General features: G+C 36.3%; 1 protein-coding gene across 29 annotated transcripts in view; it reads right to left on the bottom strand.

Moving 5' to 3' along the window:
* Positions 1 to 20,731, bottom strand: part of TRIP12 (thyroid hormone receptor interactor 12) — a 166,102-nt gene that overhangs the window by 42,590 nt on the left and 102,781 nt on the right. For all 29 annotated transcript variants that reach the window (XM_058437454.1, XM_058437439.1, XM_032754018.2 and 26 more), the window contains 7 exons: positions 10,014 to 10,162; positions 6,896 to 6,931; positions 6,721 to 6,816; positions 5,847 to 5,939; positions 5,486 to 5,647; positions 2,724 to 2,792; positions 2,468 to 2,633 (listed from right to left, as the gene is read on the bottom strand). In XM_058437454.1, coding sequence (XP_058293437.1) covers positions 2,468 to 2,633; positions 2,724 to 2,792; positions 5,486 to 5,647; positions 5,847 to 5,939; positions 6,721 to 6,816; positions 6,896 to 6,931; positions 10,014 to 10,162 — 771 coding nt within the window. The remainder of the gene's footprint in view (positions 1 to 2,467; positions 2,634 to 2,723; positions 2,793 to 5,485; positions 5,648 to 5,846; positions 5,940 to 6,720; positions 6,817 to 6,895; positions 6,932 to 10,013; positions 10,163 to 20,731) is intronic.

Below are 20,731 nucleotides of genomic sequence, written 5' to 3'. Positions count from 1 at the left end.
TATACTACCTCATTCAAGGGCAAACATTGCCCAAGGGGGGGAAATAATCAGAATCATTTTCTTATAAAGCAATATAATGCAGAAATTAATGTAAAAAATGCAAAAGTGCTATAATAAAGGCCTAAAAAAAAATTTGTGTAGATTTTAACAATCTCTTTCTGGAGACTTCATTCTTTAGTCCAAACCTAGCTGGGTGCCTAATCACAATTCCTTCTCACCCCGGAGACTTTAGGAACCCTTTATTTCTTTCCTTGAGAAGCACCATACTTTGCACAAAAATGCATTCAGCATACCACAAATCAAATATATTCATGTATTTGTCTTCAATTCAAATATACTGAAAATATGTGGCCCACAGTATAAAACGTAACAATTAAATGTATCTGAATCTTACTATATTGTGATCAGGAAAACCACCACTACCTAAGCAACAATGATTACATGCAAACTTGATACAAGGATCAGGCAAGCATTCTCTACTGTAAGTCTCCATTCCCAGAAGACATCATTTTCTGGAGGACTCTGCATGATAACCACGCAGCTGTGCTGACACTGTGAGTGGAGGGAACTCTCAGTCTCTACCGTTTAGTCAGTCTAAACCTAAGGAAAGCTGAAACCTAAAGACACAGCTAGGTCTTTGCTGACTGTGTGTGTGTTCCTGTAAATATTATACATATGCAAAATATACATAAACATTTTATTAGAATATTTTGCCAATAATCAGTAAGTTCATTTATCAAGAAAAATATTCATTAATGATTTGGGCAGAGAGATGTGGATAGTGAATTGCCTGCCACACAGAATTTCACAATTAGTGATTAAGATTTTTTTTTAATTACAGTTTTGCAACTTTATAGAGAAGTTTGCATACATGGTATACTGCATTATAAGGATTTTATTTTTTTTTAGAAGTCAAGGGATGACAAAAAAATAGAGACAAATAGAAGAGGTCTACATTTCCTTTTATAGGGTTATTACGGTAAGTAACTATGGTGACCTCCATATGATAAACATGTGGTAAACTGCCTGGAGCATAGAAAAGAGGTGAAAATATACTAAAAGGAAAAAAATGTTAAAACAAACAAAAGGCAGCCACCAATTTCCCAAACTAGTATTTAGGGATGTGCTGTAACAAAATGTACATTAACAAGAAATAATCTCTCTTAATGATTCAGGAAATGTTGGGATAAGCAAGGTTCAAAGAACTCCTAGAGACTTTAGTAAGTAAAATAAATTGTGGATACTCAAGAAGGAGTTGAACCTTTCCCAATCTTATTTAGGGAAAGAGCACTTTCTTCAGGACCACTCAAAATAGGGTTGCCTGGAATACCAAGTTTGGAAAAGACTCAATGCTTTACGGAGAATCTTTCCAAGTAGCCACCTCAACAACATTATTTTTCTACAAAGTTCTGTGCCAGTGTGTTAATTCACAAGAAAAGCAACTAAATATAAAACTGAGTTCCCCTAAAACAAAAATATTATACTGCTAAATATACTGTCTCAGACAGTACGAGACCACTCAGACAGAGTGGGACCAAAGACCATTTTATCAGTTAATATCATCACTGACTCCCAAGGTAACATCCATAGAGATTAGAATTATGGCTATGAAATTACACACAATTAAAGGTATTCTATACAAAAGTGATCAATACTCTACTAGAACTAATCATAACAGCCAGGTGTGATGGCTCATGCCTATAATCCTAGTACTATGGGAGGCCAAGGTGGGAGGAAGGCCTGAGGCCAGGACTTCAAGAACAGCCTAGGCAATACAGTGAGACCTTGTCTCTACAAAAAGTTAAAAAGAAAAAAAAAATTATAACGTATAGATGTTGTCTGATGCCCCACCATTCTCTGACATCAACTTAAGTCTAAGGATTGAGAGAGGAATGGTCAACTGCAAGAGCAGTGCAATAAAATTTTATTTCCCACACACTGTATAAAGGTTTAGAAATATCTTTCTAAATTTGAAAGGTTTGAAAGGTCTAAATTTGAAAAGGTTTAGAAATACCAAATTAGCAAACATCAGAGACATTCATCAGTATAAATACATTCCTACTTTTTGAGGGAAGTCAGCATTCGGAATCAGAAGAATTGCTAGAAAATCTAACACGGGCAGAAAAAGCAACCTATATAAGCTGAAGACAGCTGGTTATTGGTTAACATAAAACTCAGAATTCTCCTAATCAAGGATGGTTACATGACTAACATTGCATAGATATTAATGACTTTGTATTGTTTGCCCTAGAAACACCATGGGCAAACATTTAATTTATACTTTAAAAGGAGTATGTTAGAAACATTAACATACTGTCCCAACACAAATTTATTACATATTAACACTTTACTATCCAGTGCCTATGATACTAGTAATCTCTTCCATTTGCTCGGCTCATGTTGACTTTACATATTAATGAAGAACCAACTTTTCCTGCTTAAAGTAGAACAGTAAATTTGCACTTACTTTGTTTCATAAGTTGAACAGCCAAAGTTGGACAGTTGGAACACATCAGAGAAAACATGCGAACCACCATTATAAACATCCCAGAACTTAAAATGGGTGGAGTCACTACCAACAGCTGTTGAACATTTGTAAGCAGATCTTTGGAAGCAACCTGCTGGAGTAAATTCTTCACAAACACAAGAATAAAGGAATTATTACATCAAGATTCAGCAATTCAACAACCTCATAAAAATACTACCAAAGACTAAACACTTACCTCCTCATGCTGGAAGTTGTCCACTAGGCGTGCAAAACAAAGGCAAGTGCTTTCTACTGACTTTTTATCCTATTTTTTTAATAAAGGAAAATAAAATTTATTAGCATAAAGCATTTTCACTGTCATGTATCACTACTTTATCTTCTTCCTAACCCCAGATTCTTCAAGGCAAGCTCAATTAGTAAATGACAGCTTTGAAAATGCAAATGGGCCTAAGCAAGGTACAGTCAGTAACGTAACAATTTCAAAACAAACAGGAAACAAACCAACCTCTCTCTTGTATAAAGGCCCCTACTAGATAAAAGCAAATACACAGAAAGGAAGAACTATTATGCTTATGCAATCTCAATACCTAAACAAATGTTATACTAAAGAAATATATAAATATCCTACTTTCCTTTAAAAGCAATACAAGTAGAAATGTTTAAGTGGGTACACACTAAAAAGTCAGAAAAGGGAAAGTTGCAAGAACCAGAGGTTTCTTGACAATGTCAAAAATAGGGCATAGACTTGCAATATTCACTATAAAAACAAATAATTCACTATGAAAAAGTTACACTATAAAAACAATTTGCCATATTTGTCATAAAAACAGAGTGTCATCACTGACAAAACATTTGAAATAATTGTCATAAAAAGAAGGGAAAGAATGTTTCACTGGCTAGACTAATGTTTTGATAGACCTTGATTTTTCCTAACTTATAAGTGGACTTTTCGTATGTAAAAATTAGACTTGTTTCTACAAAAATGAGAATAATTCAGGTATTATAAAAGCCCATAGCCTAAACCTTCACTGACACTACATAAATCTATAAAGAGTGCTACAAATAGTGACTATTTCACTTCTCTAATTCTCTTATCCTATTTCTAAAGAATATCATATGGAACTGATTATCACCTAACACAGAACACACTTTTAGACTACAGAAAAGATTATCTCAACTATGTTTTTATTTATTTTTTATTATTATTACTATTTTTGAGACAGAGTTTCGCTCTTGTTACCCAGGCTGGAGTGCAATGGCATGATCTCAGCTCACTGAAAACCTCCGCCTCCCGAGATCAAGCAATCCTCCTGCCTCAGCCTCCCGAGTAGCTGGGATGTGCCACCATGCCTGGCTAATTTTTTATTTTTAGTAGAGATGGGGTTTCACCATGTTGGTCAGGCTGGTCTCTAACTCTTGACTTCAGGTGATCCACCTCTTGACCTTGGCCTCCCAAAGTGCTGGGATTACAGGTGCGAGTCACTGTGCCCCCAGCCAACTATGTTTTTAAAAATAAACACATAAACAGATTTTAAAAAAATGAATAGCACTACTTTGTCTGGATCATTTTAGAAGCAAAAGACTCTAGGGTGATTCAATGACCACTACTATTTTATCTTACATAAATGCCTTATTTGGTCGGGTGCCGTGGCTTATACCTGTAATTACAGCACTTTGGGAGGCTGAGACAGGTGGATCACTTGAGTGCAGGAGTTTGAGACCAGCCTGACCAACATAGCGAAACCCTGTCTCTACTAAAAACACAAAAATTAGCTGGGCGTGGTGGCACGCACCTGTAATCCCAGCTATCCATCAGGAGGCTGAGGCAGAAGAATCGCTTGAACCAGGGAGGCAGAGGCTGCAGTGAGATCACGCCACTGCACTCCAGCCTGGGCAACAGAGTAAGACTCAATCTCAAAAACAAAAACAAAACAGAACAAAAAAAAAAAAATTCCTAAATTGTTTAAAAATATTTTTATGAACCTATCTTCCCTGGCGTCTTAGCCACACTTTGTAATGGCAATTTTAAAGCCAGGTTTCTAGAAATATCTTTAGCAATAACAAACAATGCTTTAAAATATTTCTCTGTAGTTAAAAAAAAAAATTCAATTTCTCCATAGCCTTGAAGCTGCACTCACAATTTGTCCTCACCATCCCCAGCCCATAAACCCTGCTTTTCACACTGTATCATCAGGTCCATTGATTCTGCCATCTAGATAATCACTTTTGCTCTTCTCCAACCCCAGATAGCCACAAACTACGTTTTTCATTTCTGTTTGCGACATAGTCTAGTCTCTCTTCTGGTCTTAACCCATATCCTCCTGCTCCCATCTGCCTCCTCCAATGCCTCTCAAGAAAGAGTAATCTTTTCAGAAGGAACTTCTGATCGTGTCGCAGAGTAAACACTCAATGTGTGCTGAAATAACAAAGCCATCCCTTAAAGTCAAAATTGTTAAAGTCATCAAACATATGAATTACTATTCATTTGAATCAATCTACCAAAATTTTATAAAATAACCTAATATGGCACATAACTGGATAAAATAAAAAATATTAATCAGAACATTTTTGATTATATATGCAGTTAAAGATTTAAAATACTAATTGAAATTGCCATTTAAAAAAAGTGGCTGGGCGCGGTAGCTCATGCCTGTAATCCCAACACTATGCGGGGCTGAGGTGGGTGGATCACCTGAGGTCAGGAGTTCAAGACCAGCCTGGCCAACATAGCAAAACCCCGTCTCTACTAAAAATACAAAAATTAGCTGGGCGTGGTGGCACACACCTGTAATCCCAGCTACTTGGGCAGCTGAGGCAGGAGAATCGATTGAACCCAGGAGGCAGAGGTGGCAGTGAGCTGAGATCACGCCACTGCACTGTAGCCTGGGTAACACAGCGAGACTCCCATCTCAAAAAAAAAAAATAAAATTAAATAAAATTAAATTAAATTAAAAAAATAAAATACTTTATGGCACATAAAATAGATGCATATTTTACCTGATGTGTTAGCCTTTGGGTTAGCAATGGGAGGGAATCTGCCACAAAATGAAATTCATCTGGCGTGATACTCTGGCAGCAATTGGCTGCAATTGCTAATGCATTTCTTTGGGCATTTATGCTGAAGAATTCTAGGTACAGCAAGCAGTCTGCCAAACCACCCTAAAATACAGAAAACTGTTAAGGTAAAGAAAAATCCTTTATCAGCAATAAAAAATAATTTAACTCATAAAAAGTCTAGCACATTACTTTGGAAACAACATTTGTATCTTACAAAAACTGCAATTAAGTAGTTTGTACAAATGTGGATTTTAAAAATTCTACATAAAGTGAAATGTAGTCCTTCAGTAACAACACTTACCGCCTGTAGAATGGCTTTACTGTGTCTCCGTGACAACATCTCCAAGGCAGTCAAGGCCTGCTCTGCCACATCAATACACTGAATAACTTGCAGCTGGGAGCATATAAATAATTACCATAAGGTTATCATTTAAGTTCTTTTCCAATAACTTGTCTTCTACATACTTTCTCTAATTTACATCAATGTATACTATCTCTAACATGTAACCCACCATAGGATGCAAGTCACTTAGCAGCTTAAGTTATAAAGTATAGCCAAAACAGTTTCCTTCTAACCAGTTTGCAGTTCTAAGATACTGAAAAATGTTTTACATAATAAACCAAACCCAATTACATAACTTTTAAGTCTTCAGATTTAAAATAGATGAGTTGTTTTACATAACAAAATTTTAAAATCAGATTTTAAGTTTCCACCATACTGCAAGTTTATCAGATAAAGCAAATTTTGTTGTGCGTTAAACAAACAAAAAGGTCCGTACACGCACAGACCAAAAACACAATTTACTACAAACCATATGAAAATTTCTATTCCCCACTGATTCAACTTTCTCAGCTACATAATGAGGGTATAAATAGCTATCAACCTCACTGGGATGTTTTCTAGAAATTAGATTATTTTTAATCAAGTACTTTAAAGTTCTTCTCTGAAAGTTATTATATTAACGTGCTAATTATTAGTAAAAATTACAAAACTAGGCTATTCTCTAAATGATTTATCTTCACCTTCAAACTATTGATCTGCTGGACATAAAACATTTCTCGGGAATCTTGGCTAAAAAATATACTTTATTTAGATAATGAAAGCTAAAATTCAAGAGTTTGAAACTTGATTCCCTATGCCTGCTTTTGAACAAATGGGGTAAAAGTAGGATCACCTTTTCTAAAAAGACAGGAATAGCATCTACTACAACAGCAGAAGATCGAGGAAGTGCTTCCATCATATATGTTAAGGCTCGACAAGCATGGTTCATCTAGAAAAGAAGAGATTTTAATGAGTAAAAACTCAAAACTTAAATATACACCATTTAAAAAAATACAATATATACTTACAATATCAAAATTATGCTCCATCTGAAGTAACGTAATCTGTTAAAAAGATAACAAAATATTAGAAGCTATATTCCTTGAGAAAATCCTAGAGGTATTTCTTCCCCTTCTATTTGAACTTCAACTGAAATGGAAGTATTATTCGTAACTTTTACCACACAAAAATAACTTTAAGATAAAACCTAGTAGGTGTACACAGAAATGATTACTCAGGATGGTTCATCACACACGGTGACTCCGACTTGAGTGTGCTGCTAGATAACCATCACCTCGTGATACAGGTCACAAACAAAGCCTCCTTGTTACTTACAACCTATCCTTTTGGTAGCTCTAACCCCTTTCAGAAGCCTATTAATATATCCCTGAGGACTTACCAGTGTTAATAAATACTAGATACATAAATAAACAGGATCAGCAATGCACTGACATTTGTTGAATTAACAAATGTCAGCACAGATTCAGGACCATAACTCAAACTCTTGTGAACAAGCTTCTCTAAAACAGATAAGCACCATTTAACTCAGCTTTAAAATGCACAGTAATATAGGATTTGAACACAAGATAGATCACATTAGAAACTAATTAAGCACTAATTAAAGCCAAATTAATATAATTACTCCATATATGCATGAATAAGTTTAAATATCTGATTTCATTTTAGTTTTTCTTGTGGAAAAGATCTTAAGCAGATTTCAGCTATGTTTTTCTAATGAAGGAATGCAAAACTGCTGAGGATACACACTCTGTCCTCTCGAAGCAGCTGAGTCACCAAAGAAATTTCCTCCTTGGGGGTAAGACAGTCATTCACTGTCTTCTGGTTCAATGGAAGTTTTTAAATGCACTGAATTTAAGCTTGTTAAGTACCCTTCAATTAAATTTATAACAACAACAACAAACATCAGATATTCTAACACAATACTCAGTTAATATGAATGTCTTCTCAGCTCTGAATTGTGCTGGGTAAAGTATACTTACATACCAGAAGTCCTAAGAACTATTTTTGTTTAAAAGCACACATATAAACACCATAACACATACACACACTCCATTTCAGGACTTAAAAAAAAAAACAACAACAAAAAAAACTATCAAATCACTTAATATCAGTCACTTAGAACACTTAGTCTAATTTGAAAGGGGTTGTCATGTTAAAAGAAAGAGTACTAAGTTCCCGAATTATTAAATAATCTTGTTATACTGTGTTTGGGAATGACTGATATAAACAGATTCCCTTTGACCAAAAACGGCTATTTATGTCACATGACTGTATTGTGATGAAGAGATATACATAAATAATATTCAACTGTGATAAAAGATATTATCTGGAGAACTCATTAATAACAGCCATTATTAATAGCAAGAGCATACTTGTGTAAGTCAATTAGGTACTTAAATCTAATTAACAACCAGCACATTAAGTAAAGTGAATTATGTGTCACCATTTCTGCCTAGACTTAATGGCTTCTTTATTTAACTAATAAAAACTAAATTTTAACTGTAGATAGTATAAGGTAAGCCTAGTTATCTGTTGCTATTTATTAGTGAACAAACAACAACAACAATAAAACAAATGCAAGTTTGATTCAGGTCACAGAAGCCAGCTACTGAACAAATCAGCAATCTGAGAATGGACATTGACATAGGCAAAATCTTAAAGTTAAAAGGTTAATAATATTGCTATTATGACACACTCAGAAAGCAACACATACAACTTTTACTAGAATGGAAATGATAAAATTTAAAAACTGGCTGTTATTATCTGCATCTGGGTGGCAGGTGAAGAAATTGTTCTATCCTTTATCAAACTCTGCCAGAGCTGAGCCATCCAAATAAGAACAAGCAGAATAAGGATTGTCACCTTGTATTTCACAGGCTTTTCTTTACTCAGCTCTCTCACCAAAACTCAAGCTATCTCCATAATTTGATAATCTCATCAAATGGGACAATATGATGTACAAACCATAACTTCATTTTCTGTCAGCTTTACTGGATATACAAAAAAGATTTACATGGCATTTAATTGTAATTTCCAAAATAAAACATGCTGCAAATGTAATCATGTTTATGTTTGTCTTTTGGTAATGTTTGATTTAGACTCAAATTTTAATCTTAAATTATAGCCAATTTCTTTAATTTTGGACAAAGAAAATTATCAATCCACTATTTAAATGCTGTATTGTGCTAAGATGCCTACATTTGATAATGGCAATTTTTCTTCCTATTGTTTTCATATGTAAAAGTTTAAGGAATCAAGCTGTTAATAAATCTATCATATCAAAATATCAACTCACAACTGTGTTGAAAAGGCGTTAAGAAGATTTTTTAAAGTCTTTTATTTCTTTTTCTGAGACAGAGTTTTGCTCCTGTTGCCCAGGCTGGAGTGCAGTGGCGCGATCTTGGCTCACTGCAAGAGATTAGAGCGATTCTCTGCCTTCCAGGTTCAAGTGACTGTCCTGCCTCAGCCTCCTGAGTACCTGGGATTTACAGGCACCTGCAACCATGCCCGGCTAATTTTTGTATTTTTAGTAGAGACGGGGTTTCACCATGTTGGCCAGCCTGGTCTCGAACTGCTAACCTCAGATGATCCACCTACCTCGGCCTCCCAAAGTATTGGTATTACAGGCATGAGACATCGCGTCTGGCCAACATAAAAGCTTTTAAACTGAAAGGATCCACATATATATCATATGGCTTGAGTAGTAGTCCCATGTAGACACGTACTAAATATGAAACCTTTCTGGCCCCCCGACACAACCCAAAGTGAGCAAAGTGAACTTCCCTGGCCTATTGCTCCGTGGATCACCAGGCTAAAAAAAGAAGCATGTACATTTTACACGGCAGCAGTCAAGGTTACTGATGAGGTGAACAACTTAAAACCAGTCATTTAATTACCAAGAATTGGGTGACTATTCATCAAAAAATGATTTAGAAAATTTGCTAACTCATTAGCAATTGCTCACAATATCTGTAAGCATGAAATAAAAGCACCAAGTCTTATACTCCTCTCTTAACTCTATCATGTTTTAAAAATTAATAATGACAATAATCATACATTCAGTACAAGATCAGCAGATTTCAGAGGACAAATAAGGTAAAAACGAGGGAAAAACACTACGCTTACCAAAGCTGGAACAACACTCTTGACAGGAAACCCTCCCAGTGTCTCCTCATTTCCCATGACCAGTAACTGACACATCTCAATAACTGCCTGAAGCTGTTGACTTTCATCACTGGCTTGCAATCCTTGTAGTAGCTGCTGGGCCTTAGAACCTTTAGAGAAAAAAATAATTATCTTTAAACATTTAAGAAAATTATTACTAGGTATAAGGTGTGACTCAAAATGTAACTGGTTGCTTATCTTCTTTGCATCCTAATGAAAAACTAGGCCTATACCAGGGTTAAGGCACACTGCTAATACATTGAAGGAAGAATTAAATTAGTTGGATCTACTCTGCCTTAACATGCTTTCACAGTTATATATTTCTGTCTTCTTAATTGAAAAGTTGACTGGTTTTACAGCAAAAACAAAAAATAATATCCATAAGACCAGTATGAACTGATAGCTTTAACATTACCTGTTTTAAGGAAATATAAATTGTGAGCAAAGGCTTGCTACAATAATAAAAACCTGTTAAACAATGATGCCCATACTTCAAAGGAAACGTTATACACCTCTAAATATCTGTATCAGAATAAATAGAATCCAATTAACAGTGAAAGGGCAAGGAAATAAAAAACAAACACAACAACATATCTAACAAAAAAGAGAATGGAAATAATATTCTGTAAAAATAAAAACAAAACACACAAACACACATACACAGTTATAAACCCTTGCATCCTCTTTCATTTCCTGCACAGATGATGGCTATCAGAATGTTTCTACTTTTAAGACTTAATTCCATTACTCTAACAATTGAAAAATGAATACTCGACAACCACAGAGAAGTTAGTTGTCATTAAGCTAAACAATACACTCCAAAATAAAGTCTACAGAGGCTGGGTGCAGTGGCTCATGCCTGTAATCCAAGCACTGTGGGAGGCCATGGCAAGTGGATCACTTGAGGTCAGGAGTTCAAAACTAACCTGGCCAACATGGCGAAACTCCCATCTCTACTAAAAATACAACGATTAGCCGAGCGCAGTGGTGTGCACCTGTAGTCCCAGATATGCAGGAGGCTGAGGCAGGAGAATTGCTTGAACCCGAGAGGAAGAGGTTGCAGTGAGCCGAGATCATGTCACTGCACTCCAGACTGGGCCACAGACTGAGACTTCATCTCAAAATTAATTAATTAATTAATTAATTTTAAAAAATAAAGTCTACGAATGTGTTTCATTTTTCATGGATACTTTCCTACTTGAAACCACAATTAAATTAACACTTAACCAATCTTATATAATGTTACTTTTAAAGCCCCTTCACTTCTTACACCTTTTCAAGTTATTCTTTGCAAACTGGACTTTTCCAGTCCTATATCATTAAGTATTGAAATGTGTAGAAATGGGATATATGTCTGGAAACTGTCAATGAATGCGAAATTCTCAAAAAAACTAAACCTAATAATTTCAACTGAGCTTCAGTGATATTCCTGGGGGCATACACCTCTCACAGGGGCACATGGCAATCAATGGAAGTTGTTTTATGGTTTAAGATTGTGGCTACTGCATTCCATAGCTACTGCTGCCTACCTACCTTTACCATAATTAAACATCCATCCAAAAATACACCAGAAGAAAAGTTCGGGGAAATACAATTTAACAATTTTAAACTAAATAATATCAATTCTAGTGAGAGCAGGTTTATCACTTTTGTGTTGACATAATGTGGAAGGAAAAACAAAATGATAGAAAAATAGTGAAAACAAATGAATCCTCCACTGATTCTAACTTGACTTTAAAAGGATTAAACAGTTCACATCAAGTATGGCCTAATAGCACAACCCCCTAAAAGAAGGAACCGACATGTATGTGACTAGATGGAGGTCTTATAACCATTGGGGTTGGCAACTGTAAGGACACGGATCTTATACAGCATAATCAAAATTATCATCAATACCAGTAAAACATCTGGGATGTTCCTAAAAATAACTTACAGTAAACTCAAGATGACAACAAAAAGCCAAAACCATAACCAAAACCTGATTTATCCTCTGATCTATGAGGAGAAACCAACTCCTAGAGAAGTGGATTTTGAATTTAGAATCATTTTTACTCTTAAAAACTACTGAGGTACCACAAAGCACTTTTGTTTATGTGGGTTATATTTATTGATAATTTTAAAATATGTTAATTGAAATACAAAAATTTAAAATATTTGCCAGTTAACTCATTATATATTAATATAAACAATTTTGATTTTAAAAGACCTTATTTTCCAAAACAAGTGGCGTGGTCTCAGCTCACTGCAACCTCTGCCTCCTGGGTTCCAGCAATTCTCCTGCCTCAGCCTCCCAAGTAGCTGGGATTACAGGCACGGGCCACCACACATGGTTAATTTTTTTGTATTTTTAGTAGAGATGGGGTTTCACCATGTTGGCCAGGCTGGTATTGAACTCCTGACCTCCGGTGATCTGCCCACCTCGGCCTCCCAAAGTGCTGGGATTACAGACATGAGCCACCGTGCCCGGCCCAAACACTATTTTCAATCTGAATTTGGTTGCTAACGTAGAACTCATGGATACAGAAAGCTAACTGTATTTATTTTTAAAATCCATGAATAAGTGGACCCAGCACAGTTCAAACTCATGTTGTTCAAGAGTCAACTGTATATAGAAAAGATTGGCCTTATTTTGTTCCAAAGATTATTAAAAAGACATGTCTTGGGAGTAAAGACCTAATTAAATTAACTTTGGTTCAGTAAGGGCATCTTAGATAAACACTGAATTATATTTACTAGGAGTATGTGGCAGTGAAAAACACAATGACTGCTAGTACCGTTTAGTGCCACTGCTTTGATGCTTAAGATCCCACCAGTTTTACCCATTACAGCTTTTGCACCATCAGTTCAAACATCAATGAAGTAGAAAAGGAAAAATCTTGGTAACTATTATTAGTTTTGACCTTATGGAACTCATTTAAGGGTCTCTCTCAGGAACCAAGAGTCCACAGATCACACTTTGAGAACCGTTATCGTAGATCAGGGTTTGGCAGGAAAACGTTTTCTCTCGAGGGCGAGATAGTAATTATTTTGGGCTTTACAGGCATATGGTCTCTACTGCAACTACCCAACTCTAGCACTGTAGCTGGAAAGTATCCATAGAAAGTAAGACTAATACAAACAAATGAACACAACTGTATTCCAAAAAAAATTATGGACACTGAAATTTGATCTGCATTTAATTTTCACATCACAAAATATTTTCTTTTAAAATGTTTTCAGCCACATAAAATATAAAACCCATTCTTAAGAGTACACAGGTAGTATAAAAACAAGCAGGAGTGTGGATTTGGCCCTTGGGCAGTAGTTTGCTAATTTCTGATAGGAATGGAAAGAGAAGCCTATAGTGCTTTAGGGAGTCACAAGAGGCTAATGTGTTGAAATCAACTGGCCCCACCAGACAGGTATTGAGTTGTGGAACTGTGAAAACTGATAGAGGGGCCAGACACCGTGGCTCACACCTGTAATCCCAGCACTTTGGGAGACCAAGATGGGCGGATCACCTGAGGTCAGGAGTTTGAGAACAGCCTGGCCAGCGTGATGAAACCCTGTTTCTACTAAAAATACAAAAATTAGCCGGGCGCAGTGGTGTGCACCTGCAGTCCCAGATACGTGGGAGGCTGAAGCACAAGAATCACTTGAACCCGGGAAGCAGAGGTTGCAGTGAACCAAGTTCACGTCACTGCACTCCAGTATGAGCGACAAGCGCGAGACTCCTCAAAAAAAAAAAAAAAAAAAAAAAGATAAAGGGGAGAGTAAGAAGTTTTGATAAGATAGAAGAAAATCTTCTGCAGTCTCACGGTGCTTAGAAGCCGACATCTCAACAGAGAGAGTAGGCGTCAAAGACACACAGCTGGTACCCGAACTCCCAAGATAATCTGCCACATTTTGAGACTGCTCAACTATTCAAATCTGAACTCCCAAGATATTTGCCACATTTTGAGACTGCTCAACTTTTCAAATCTGAGACATAGATTTGCAAAGTTGTCAATCAAAATTCTAGGAGGGCCACAACAAAGAAAACAGGGACTAGCAAGAGATGAAATGAGTCATACCAAAATTACCAGAGGTGAAATGAGTCATACCAAAATTACAACTCTGGTTAAAACAAGCTCAAGTCCTGATTAAAGTTAGAGTGATCAGCTCTGGACCCTTTATTTTTGGTAGAGAAAAAAGAAAGCTAGCACTAGCAGAAAATATCATTTTGGGCCACTTTAGTTCTTTTATACAAAACGTCTGTCACATAACCAAACAATTACTAGACTTACAAAGAGGCAGGAATATCGGACTGAGAATTAAGTGGGGGGAAAAAAGACAATAAAAGCAGACCAATACTTTTAGAATGAAAAGACAAGTATTTTATAAATATAAAGTATTAAAAATACAAGCAAAGATGGACAAAATTGATTAAGAATATAGAGATTTTCAACAGATGATTGGCATCTATAAAAAGAGAATCAAAAAACTATTCAAAACTGAAAAACATATCTGAAATTAAGAACTAATTGACGGGTTTAACAAAAGATTGAAGACAGCAGAAAAAAGAACTGGTGATTTTAAAAACTGATCAATAGGAAGTTTTCCAACTAGGCAAACAGAAAAAATTCTGAAAACAAAACCAAAAATAAAACAGAGCCAGAGAGACATGCTGGATGCAGTGCAAAGTTTCAGTGTGTATGATCCTGATACTCTCCAAAAGGAAAGGAAGGAGAAAATGTGACGATGAGATAAGAGAAACAATACTAGACGAAATAATGACCAAGAATTTTCTAAAACTGAAGATACCAACTCACATATTCAAAAGTTCAGTGAAGGGCAAGCACATTAAGGGTCAAGGAAACATCACTTAAACCCTATATAGTCAAGCTATTAAAAAATAATAGTGGTTTTTACATTTTTTTTGAGACAGGGTCTCATGCTGGATTGCAGTAGCCCGATCTCGGCTAACTGCAACCTCTGCTTCCTGGGCTCGGCCGGGCACAGTGGCTCAGGCCTGTAATCCCAGCATTTTGGGAGGCCAAGGTGGGGTGGATCAGGAGGTCCGGAGATCGAGACCATCCTGGCTAACATGGTGAAACCCCATCTCTACCAAAAATAAAAAAAATTAGCCAGGTGTGGTGGCAGACACCTGTAGTCCCAGCTACTCGGGAGGTTGACACAGGAGAATGGTGTGAACGCGGGAGGTGGAGCTTGCAGTGAGCTGAGATCGTGCCACTGCACTCCAACCTGGGCAACAGAAGAGATTCTGTCTCAAAAAAAAAAAAAAATTACAATAAAAAATAAGTGCAAATAAAGCACATGCCTGTAACCCCAGCAACTTAGAAACTGAAGCAGGAGGATCACTTGAGGCCAAAGGTCTGCGACTAGCCTGGGCAACATGGCAAGATGGCATCTCATTAATTCATTCATAAATTAATAAAGACACATCAAGGATTTCTCAAACACAGAAAGAAATCATTATTAATAGTCTGACACTATGTTAAAAAAAAAAGTTCTTTAGGCTAGAAGGAAACAATCCTTTAAAGAAAAAAGAAACTGCAAGAAGAAACTAAGAGCACTGCAAAGGTTAAGTATGTTGGCAAACAAAAGAAAATAGATATTCTAAATAACATCTTATCAAGTTTGTAACACATGTATACACAGGTAAAACAAATTAAATACAACAAACATTAAGGAGGGCAGGGGGTAAAAAAGTGTTAATAAACTGTTGTAGTAAGGTTCTTGTACTGTTTGAGATATAATGAAGTATTAATTTAAGGTATGCTATAATAAACCAATGAATTTGCATTATAGTCTCTAGGGTACCACTAAAAGAAATACATGAAGATATATGTAACTAAAAAAAGTTAGTATTAGAGAAACAATGAAGTTTGGTAAAAATCCAAAACCTTGATACCATACTACTGTCATTCACACATGACTGGTGGAAAAGCAAAATGGTACAACTCCAAATGGGAGGAGTTTGCAATACCTACCCAAACATCGTATGCATTTACACCCATTTAAGCAGCAAACCCACTTCTAGAAATCTATCCAAAAGATAATGCTTGAAAAAATACAAAAGCTACATTTCACTGAAGCCTTGCCAATAGAAAAAAAACCTGAAAATAACTCAAATGTCCAACAGGGGACTATATAAATAAACTATGTATACCCACACAATGGAGTAATGTGGCAGCTTTACAAACGCCTATCAGCTCAACGTGCAACATGCATGTGGCAGCTATGAAGAGTGAACACCAAAATACAGTGTCAAAAGCAAAGTGTATAAAGTTTGCTACTCTTAACTGAGAAAGGCAATCCCATGGACAATATAGATATTTATGGATATTTTTTAAGGTAAATAACAGAAGGACAAGCCATAAAATTTAAAAGATTATTTATAAAATTTAAAAGAGGAAGAAGCAGGGAAAATGGAAAGCAAAAGAAGATTTTTCTAAATATATGTTGTTTGCAGATTTGACTTTTAGAACTATGTAAATATTACATAATTATAAAAGCAAAACATCAACTTTAAAAAGCAGTCCCTAAAAATCAGAAGCAATATGAAGCAAATGAACCAACCCAACTTGGTGGCATAAACAAAGAGATGGATTTCAAATGACTTTAAAACACATTAATTTTAACACAAAGTAAAAAATATCCCAGGAACAGAAAGAACTGTAAAACCACTTTTTAACTTTTTTAATAATAATACTTTCAGTAGCAATTTGAAATCTTGTACTGTGGGATAAAGCAAATGAGTCACTATGTTATAATTATTGGGAATTAGGACACTCACCATTGAAGAAAGGAAATATAACATCAATGTAAAAACCCTGTAGACCTAAATATGAATTGGTGGTATCAGGGTCAACTTTTAAAAGTCTACAAATAATGGTCAATCCAGTAGAAATGAATATGCCGGACTACGGTCTCTAAATACAAAATAAACCAAGGATCTATGGGGAAATGAACAATTTCAGGTATGGGGAGTGTATTAGTCCATTCTCACACTTCTATGAAGAAATATCCAAGACTGGATAATTTATAAAGAAAACAGGTTTAATTGACTGAAAGTCTGGCGTGGCTGGGGAGGCCTCACGAAACTTACCATCAGTGGAAGGCACTTCCTCACAGGGCAGTAGAAAAAAGAATGAGTGCCAACAGGGGAAATGCCAAATGCTTATAAAACCATCACATCTAGTGAGAACTCACTATCAAGAGAACAGCATGGGGGAAAACACCCCCATGATTCAATTACCTCCCACTGGGTCCCTTCCCAGTGGGGATTATGGGAATTGCAATTGAAGATGAGATTCGGGTGGGTACATAGCCAAATCATAGCAGGGAGAAAAAATAAGTCAACTGAGTTTGACACATCTTGTCATACCAGAAAATAAGAGGCTATCAAAAATTACTAAGGTTATGGTCAAAAGATTCAGAAGCCAAACTCAAAAAGATCCCATCATCCAATGGTGGGACAATTCAAGTATCAGTAAAAATCACTGAAATGTTTAATACACATCTAAATCCACTGCTTACAATTACACTTAAAAACAAACATGTTGGCTGGGCGCGGTGGCTCACGCCTGTAATCCCAGCACTTTGGAAGGCTGAGGCGGGCGGATCACGAGGTCAGGAGATCAAGATCATCCTGGCTAACACAGTGAAACCCCGTCTCTACTAAAAATACAAAAAAAAAAAAAAAATTAGCCAGGCGAGGTGGCGGGCGCCTGTAGTCCCAGCTACTCAGGAGGCTGAGGTGGGAGAATGGCGTGAACCCTGGGGGGCGGAGCCTGCAGTGAGCCGAGATCGCACCACTGCACTCCAGCCTGGGCGACAGCGAGACTCTGTCTCAAAAAAAACAACAACAACAACAACAACAACAAACATGTTAAAAAGCAAAACAAAAATGTAACAATGGCACCTTGGAGGATATAAAAATCACTCCTTTTATTAACCAGTAAAGAGTGAAAAATAATTTTTCCTATATCAACTATTGTCCTGGACAATCAAATAGAAGGTGAGAAGATATCCTTTATATATTTCTACTAAACTATTAATACTTTCTTTACTTCTCATAAATGAAAAGTGATTATTAAGTCTAAAATACTAAAATTTTGTAACCCCTATTACATAGGTACTTAGTTTCAACAGCTTCTTAAAAGACAGACACTATGTACTTCCTAAGAACACACTATGACTTTTCAATAGGCTTTCTTTACCAAGAAAAGAAGATAAAGGCTCGAAACTCAATCTGAAGAGGTCTCTAGATCCAACAACCAGTTTGCAAGAAATACAGTTATGATATTGAGACAATGAAACTTTGACATCTATTGGATATCTATTATTAAGAAATTACTGTTTTATTTTTTAAGTGTGATAATGTGACTGTGTGTTTTGAGGAGCATTATCTTGAACTACATGATGAAATTTTAAAGATTAAAATTAGGTGTCACTTAACAAATGGTGTATGTTCTGAGAAATGCGTTGTTGGCCTATTTTGTCTTGTAAATATCATAGAGTATACTTAAACCAAGATGGTACAGCCTACTATACACCTAGGCTGTCTAGTTTAGCCCACTGCTCCTAGGCTAGAAACCTGTACAGCATGTTACTTTACTGAATACTATAGGCAGTTGTAGTAAGTATTTGTATATGTTAATATATCTACACATAAAAGAAGTACAGTAAAAATATGATATAAAAGATTAAAAAATGGTACATCTGTATAGGGCACTTACCATGAATGGAGCTTACCAGGAATGGAAGTTTCTCCGGGTGAGTGAGTGAGTGGTGAGTGAATGTGAAAGCCTAGAATATATACTACTATCAATTTTGTAAACTGTGTATTTACGTATACAAAATTTATAAGAAATATCTTTCTTAAAGAAATTAAATGGCTGGGCGCGGTGCCTCATGCCTGTAATCCTAGCACTTTGGGAGGCTGAGGCGGGCAGATCACAAGGTCAGGAGATCGAGAACATCCTGGCTAACACAGTGAAACCCCGTCTCTACTAAAAATACAAAAAATTAGCCGGACGTGCTGGCATGCGCCTGTAGTCCCAGCTAATCGGGAGGCTGAGGCAGGAGAATCGCTTGAACCTGGGAGGAGGAGGTTGCAGTGAGCCAAGATTGTGCCACTGCACTCCAGCCTGGGCGACAGAGCAAAACTCCGTCTCAAGAAAAAAAAAAAAAAAGAAAAAAGAAATTAACTTTAGTTTCCTGTAACTTCTTTTTAACTTTGACTATTTTGTAGTATTAACTAGCTTAAAACACAAACACGATGAACAGCTGTACAAAACATTTTCTTTCTTTATATCCATAGAGTATAAGCTTTTTCTTATTTTGAAAATCTTTTTTTTTTTTTTTTTTTTTTTAGTTGTTAAACTGTCTTTTAAAACACTCAGACACAAACATTAACATTAACCTAGGCCTGCACGGGGTGAAGATCATCAGTATCATTATGCTCTACCTCCACATCTTATGTCCCACTGGAAGGTCTTCAGGGGTGATGACAGGCATGAAGCTGTCATCTCCTATGACAACAATGCTTTCTTCTGGAATACCTACTACTGAGGTTTATAGTTAATGTTCTTCTTTAGTATGTAGAAGGAGTGCATTCTAAATCAAGCTTGTTCAATGCATGGCCCAGGATGGCTTTGAATGCAGCCCAACAAAAATTCGTAAAGTTTCTTAAAATATTATAAGATTTTTTTGCGATTTTTTTTTTAAGCTCATCAGCTATCATTAGTGTTATTATAGTTAGGGTTACTGTATTTTATGTGTGGCCCAAGACAATTCTTCTTCTTCCAATGTGGCCCAGGGAAGCAAAAAGACCGGATACCCCTGGCTCTAAATGATAAAAGTTATGGTTTAAAAATCTGTACTGTATATTAGCTAGATGACAGGCATTTTTCAGCTCCATTATAATCTTGTGGGACTAATGTAGTGTGTGCGATCTGTCGTTGAATGCAACATCATCATGCAGCACATGACTGTATATAATGCCTGGGATTCATTTCAAACTAATATGGGAAGAAGGATGAGAATGAGGCTAGAGATAAAGATTAGATATGAAGTAGGCACTGTTGAAGCTGGGTCATGGGCACAAAGAGGTGTGGCATTGTTTTTGACTCTAGTTCTACTCTACGGTTTATATTAATTTAAGTTCATGTGTAAAGGTTGATGGGAAATACAGGTTTCAGATACTTTAAAATCAATACCCTTAGGGACCCCCTGCAACAGTATTTTTTTTTTCCTTTCCAGGCTTCTCCCCAGTGATAAATAAAATCAAATTTCTCTTAAAAACAAACAAACAAAAATCTTAAGAAACATTATTACCTGGTTGTAATGTATAGATCATATTTCCATCCCAATTCAAAGAAACAGACCAGGCACAGTGGCTCATGCCTGTAATCCCAGCACTTTGGGAGGTCAAGGTGAGCAGATCACCTGAGGTCAGGAGTTCGAGATCAGCCACTCAACATAGTAAAACCCCATCTCTACTAAAAACACAAAAATTAGCCGGGCTTGGTGGCACACACCTGTAATCCCAGCTACTCAGGAGGCTGAGGTGGGAGGATTGGACCTGACAGGCAGAGGTTGCAGTAAGCCGAGATCACGCCACTGCACTCCAGCCTGGATGACAGAGCAAGACTCCATCTCAAAAAATATATATATATAAAAAAAGTACTCAT

This window comes from Hylobates moloch, unplaced genomic scaffold (genome assembly GCF_009828535.3).
Source record: "Hylobates moloch isolate HMO894 unplaced genomic scaffold, HMol_V3 SCAFFOLD_1, whole genome shotgun sequence".
In the NCBI taxonomy this organism is placed as follows: Eukaryota; Metazoa; Chordata; class Mammalia; order Primates; family Hylobatidae; genus Hylobates; species Hylobates moloch.
This window is presented reverse-complemented; position numbering and strand designations above follow the sequence as displayed.